The following is a 5,852-nucleotide window of genomic DNA, read 5'->3' on the forward strand; positions in this document are numbered from 1 at the left end:
AGATAACTTCACATGCGTGTATATATATATATATATATATATATATATATATATATATATATTATATATATATATATATATATATATATATATATATATATATATATTTCAAATAAGCCATATATATACTAATACATTAAAGTTTGGATTTTCTTAACAACCTGGTGATCAGAGCCCCAGGCAGAACCGCCCAAAGACTATGATATCGGACCAGCGGGGATTTGAACCCTCGTCCGGGATATCTGTATGCCAGTGACGAGGGTTCAAATCCCCGCTGGTCCGATATCATAGTCTTTGGGCGGTTCCGCCTGGGGCTCTGATCCCCAGTTCGTCAAGAGAATCCAGACTTTAATGTATCAATATATATATGGCTTATTTGAAATATGAAAGAAACACGTTTAAATGTGCAAAAATCTATCATATATATATATATATATATATATATATATATATATATATATATATATATATATATATATATATATATATATATATGTATGTATATATATATATATATATATATATATATATATATATATATATATATATATATATATATATATATATATGTATATATATATATATATATATATATATATATATATATATATATATATATATATATATATATATATATATATATATATATATATATATACATATATGAATATAACCTTTTAATAATATGATGTATCAATGTATCTTCCTAACAATGTAACCGAGGAAAGCATTATCTACTTTTAACCATTTTGAATCCTAAAGAAATATATTGAAATTTTGGGATGAGAAATGAGGAAAATGTCAGACAAAATCAAAAGATTTTCTTCAAAACTGTTAAAAGAAATTCAGTAAAAAGTCTGTATTTAGCTGCATTGACCAATGTGCTCTCACCCTTAGGATGTCACATGATCCCCCAGATTCGGTCTATCCCTCTCTCTTCCAGTTCCTTATCCCATTTCAGCTCCAATTATTTTTTGTGTTGCAATTTCATCTTACTCAACATTTTTTTTGTGTTTATCCCTTTAAGGTCCACCCTAGGTTTTATGGGAAACTTAAAAAATTCCTTTTGGTATGTTTTAGTATTAGAAAATACAAGACCTTTTTATTCTTGTTTACTTTTAAAAAAATTTCAGAATTACCGAAATAATTGTATGCAATGAAGTATCCCATTTGTGTACCTTGGGAGAGTTTAGGCGGACCACGCTCATCCCATATGGGATCTATTGGACATAATGGCACAGATTTTGAAGTTTCTACTAATGTTGATTCGCCCACAAATCATATGATTATGATTTATCAAACAGTTTTTTTATAGTTCCAGTGTATAACAGAAACACATATATGGCTTAACAATTTAATTAAATAAGAAATACGTTACAAATACAAGAAAATACAATATACAATAAATACAAAAATACTATGAAAATGCACAAAATATATCAAACCTTACTCATAATTGATAAAATGAAAACATTATAAAACTTACTTTAAAATCTATTGAAAAAGAGCAAAAAAAAAAAAAATACTTAGAAATCTTATGGAATAAAGCAAAACAATTTCGATTTTCAGTGAGGCAAAGGGCCACCTTGCACTCTTCACACATCCAGCGAGACCTGTGGATGTGGCCTGCAGTTGAACAGAACTTGCAGGTCTGCCTCATTGGGACATGCTTTGGCATGTGTAGGGCAGTGGCATCCTGGCGTGACTCTACACTTGGCAAAACTGCCCGTTGGCCCTTTTCGGGCAAAGGGACATCCCTGGTGCCAAGAGAATTCCTAGTAATCTTGAAGTTTGATGTCTTGAAACTTCTCAGCCAATTTGAGATATCCAGTCGGAAGTCCTTGAGGGGCTTTGGGTTCGTCTGCAAAGCCAAGCAATCCCTCTTGTACAGAATCCAAGCGTTGCAGATGATCAGATCCAGGAGGTAAGCAAAGAGCCTCATGTAGTACCTCTTTGCTCTGAAGGGGGTCTTATAGAGGTGTGTCAACATGTCACTTTTGTCGATGCCACCCATGCGGTTGTTGTACATCTGGATGGCAGATGGACAAGGAATGGGAACCTTCTTCTTCTGTGCCCTGTCGTACCGCTCCACTGTTCCCATGGGGTTGACACCGACATCAGTGGACAAGATTGTCACGACGCTGTTGTCCTTCCATCTTGCAACGAGGATGCCATCAGAAGAGACGTAGTCCAGTGTGCCCCTTTGCGTCGTCTTCTTGCTCATCTCCTTCACAGACTTCAGGGGAGGATGTCCAACTCGGTTTTCCCTGGGAGTTCCCACATACTTCGATCTCAGGTACTTGGCCAACCCTATACTGGTGAAGTAGTGTCTGCATACACTGCTGCGTGCCTTGGGTCCTTGATGGTCTTAACAAGGGAGACAACAAACTTGTAAGTCACAGACATGGCATTCTCCTCTTCAGACAGCTGAGTAGGGTGGCTCACAAAGGTTGTCTCCCCTTGGTACATAAGAATATCATGCACAAATCCATCCACGCTGGAGCGGCAGAACAACTTGTAGCCCCACTTGTCAGGCTTCTTGGCTACATACTGGCGAAGGTTACCAGCCCTTGTGCCCCTGTAGGCAACCATCACTCCATCAATGGAATGGATAGGAGTCTCGGGAACTTTCAGGAACTCTCTGGTGACCTTGGTCAAGGGGACTCTCACCTTGAAGAACCGATCTTGGGAGCCTGCTGCCTGGTCATTGTCGTTGAAGTGAATTGATGATCGAATGGCCTTGAAGCAGTTCCTGGACATGAAGTCTGCAACCTGAGGAATCCTGGTCTTCACGGCCCCGAAGTCGACGATGCTAGGCAGAGGAACCAGGCCCATGTATATGATGAGGCCAAGGAAAACCAAGAGATCCTCTTCTGATATGTGGAAGTTACTGCCTACATCCTTCTGTCTTGAGTACAGGTTGGACTAGAAAACGATGTGATCCCTCAATTCAGCTGTGAAGAACTGAGAGAAATACTCAAAGGTTCCCTCAAGAAGTCCGGCTGTGGATGAATGAAGTCGGGCAGGGGTTGGATGTCAATGTCGTCCTTCTTCCATTCAACAACACGAGGCCTCTTAGGGTTAACCTCACCTTCACCTTCCTCTTCTACAGGCATCTCCTGAGGGACAACAACATTGACCCTGCGACCTGAAACAAGAATAAAGTAACATTAGTGAAACAGTAAATGAATCATGTGTGCTGGTGTGTGTGCATGCATTTGTGTGCATGTGTACGTCGGTGAGTATGCATGTGTGTGCATGTGTATGTCAGTGAGTATGCATGTGTGTGCTTGTGTATGTCAGTGAGTATGAATGTGTGTGCTTGTGTATGTCAGTGAGTATGCATGTGTGTGCATGTGTATGTCAGTGAGTATGCAAGTATACAAATAAGTTTTAAAAATACCTATGGTTTACAAAAATTTAAAGAGTAACACAATGAAAACAAATTTAAAGAGCAACCATTGTAACAACGAGACTTAAATTTTTTTTTAAACAAATCTCTCTCTCTCTCTCTCTCTCTCTCTCTCTCTCTCTCTCTCTCTCTCTCTCTCTCTCATACTAACCTCTAGCGTTGGGAGGGTCAAAAGCATCCTCCAGAGTAAGGCCTTCGTCGTCAGGAACGTACATAAGGTCGTCGTCATCACTGTCGACATCCAAAGGGCTCACGTTGACATCACTTCCTTCAGCGTCGTCAGGGGCAACCCATGGTGTACGATCCTGAGTCTCCAATGCAGCGTTGCGATGCCCATAAACCATATGGCCACGAAACTGCAAAAAAAAAAAAAAAAAAAAAAAATTAAAATCATGTAATGAAAAAAAAGGTAACTTTGCCTAACAAAAAAATAATTTGATCCCTTGTAAGGTAATATTTTGAATGCACATGAGCCTAACATATCTAAATCATCACTATTATTTCTACAAATATGGTCAAAACTATTCACAAATGTCTCAGACAATCACTAAAAAAAAATTGCAAAAATGATGTGAGTCGTAACCTAGTGCGCGGTAGAACCGTTACGGTCCAATAGATCCCATATTGGATGAGCGTGGTCCGCCTAAACTCGATCGAGGTAACCCACGTGGGATCTATACTTTTACCGATAGTCACTACGACACGTCAGTAACACTACAGAACTTGAAACCCACATCAAAAGGTAAGCATATCACTAGGCTTCACTATCCTACAGTCACTGTGTACTTACCATGATTACAAAGGTCGGGGGGGGGGATACGTGGACGTCACTGCGACGCGTCTCGACACTTTTGCGGCTGGAGCACAACTGAGATGTCTTTTGAAGGAGCTACAGTCTTGGAGAAAAGGACAGGCGGCTTCTGATTGACTGATTCGAAGAGCAGAGGAGTGTCTCTATGAGTTGCCAAAGCGTCAATTTCAGACAAGCTTAAACTTGTTCACCACGACTACCCAAAAGTAGCTGTTTTAAAGATCCCATTTGGGCTATTTGGTCGGTAAAGGGATATTCTTCCTAAATGATTAGGAAAACGTCTCGGCTTACATTTCTCTGTAATAATATTTTTAGAATACGATGTGCCATAAATGTACCACTGAGCACATCCAAGTACAATTATTTGTGTTGAAAGAAAAAAAGGCTCTATCAGAATATACACTTACTTATTTGAAATTGATAATTTATTTTACAGTTTTAGGGTTTTACAAACCTAAAATGAGCAATGATACACAACCTCTAATATTTTTATCAAGATGATGCTAAATACTGTAAAATTTCCAAACTAAAACAAACATTTGAACCTTTGAGTGAGCTACTAAATTCCTACTCAGTATCTAATTGTGTTGAAATACATATAACTTCAAGTTTCACTTGCATTTAACAGATAAAAAAAAATACAATATTGATCAAAATGTAAATACTTAGAACACATCATCATTATTTAGTATGAAATGAAAGATTACATGCCAAGCAGAGTCCTACATTGCATTTGCTTCACGGACTGAAAGGTGTTTTCTTACATCCTTCCTAACCACATTTTCTTCTTTTATTATCTTGTGTTTCCACAAGATAATGTTCTATCCGATCAAAACGAATATCTTCTAACACTTGTTTGTCACCCTTTTGTTAAGCAGGATGGCCGTCTCACAGCTCCCTTCGGTGGTGTACCAAACCGAGTAAGATATGTCTGAGCAATCTGTTCCTTGAATTCGAACTGTGACAATCCCCCGCCAGACTTCTTATGCAACAACCAAGCATTTTGTTCTGTTACATCAATCAGCCAAGTAAATATACACCAATACCACTTTTTCCCTCGAATACCAATACGATATTTGTTTACATTTTGGTTCTGCTTATCAGTTCCTCCCATATGTTGATTATATTCTTGAACTATCTTTGAGCAGTCAACTTCTACATTCTTTTTCTCGCTCTGTGAGTACCTTCTTACTTTGCTTGAGGCATCGCTTATATGGACTGTTGATGCCACTGATACGACCGCATTATCCATCCATCTACATACCATGATTTTATTCACCTTGTCTATAGCGAACTCTGCCGTTCCACTATTTTGTTTTTTCATAGAATTAACTGATTTCAGAGGACAGTGTTTACACCTGTTTGCTCTTATTGTCCCTTAAGCACCATAATTTCTGTCCTTCAGTTCTGTGAGAAGTTGAAATGAAGTGTAGAGATTATCAAAATATATATTATATGGAAGTGACCGTTTATATTCTGAAATTTAATCAATGTTTTTCAAGACTGTAGCAGCACATTTGCCAAATACCTTCTCGTTCACTTCATATCCTTCATATATATATATATATATATATATATATATATATATATATATATATATATATATATATATATATATATATATATAAA

The 5,852-nt window shown here is 37.5% G+C and overlaps 1 protein-coding gene across 1 annotated transcript; it reads right to left on the minus strand.

Moving 5' to 3' along the window:
• Positions 1 to 5,082: 5,082 nt before the first annotated feature.
• Positions 5,083 to 5,490, minus strand: LOC137619116 (piggyBac transposable element-derived protein 3-like). The gene has a single exon (XM_068349305.1). The coding sequence runs from the start codon at positions 5,488 to 5,490 to the stop codon at positions 5,083 to 5,085; it is 408 nt and encodes a 135-aa protein (XP_068205406.1).
• Positions 5,491 to 5,852: the final 362 nt, after the last annotated feature.

This window comes from Palaemon carinicauda, chromosome 25 (assembly GCF_036898095.1).
Source record: "Palaemon carinicauda isolate YSFRI2023 chromosome 25, ASM3689809v2, whole genome shotgun sequence".
Taxonomy (NCBI): domain Eukaryota; kingdom Metazoa; phylum Arthropoda; class Malacostraca; order Decapoda; family Palaemonidae; genus Palaemon; species Palaemon carinicauda.

Excerpts from the sequence above, each read along its gene's own strand:
- LOC137619116 (XM_068349305.1), bottom strand. The coding sequence starts at position 5,490 with ATGGTATGTAGATGGATGGATAATGCGGTCGTATCAGTGGCATCAACA.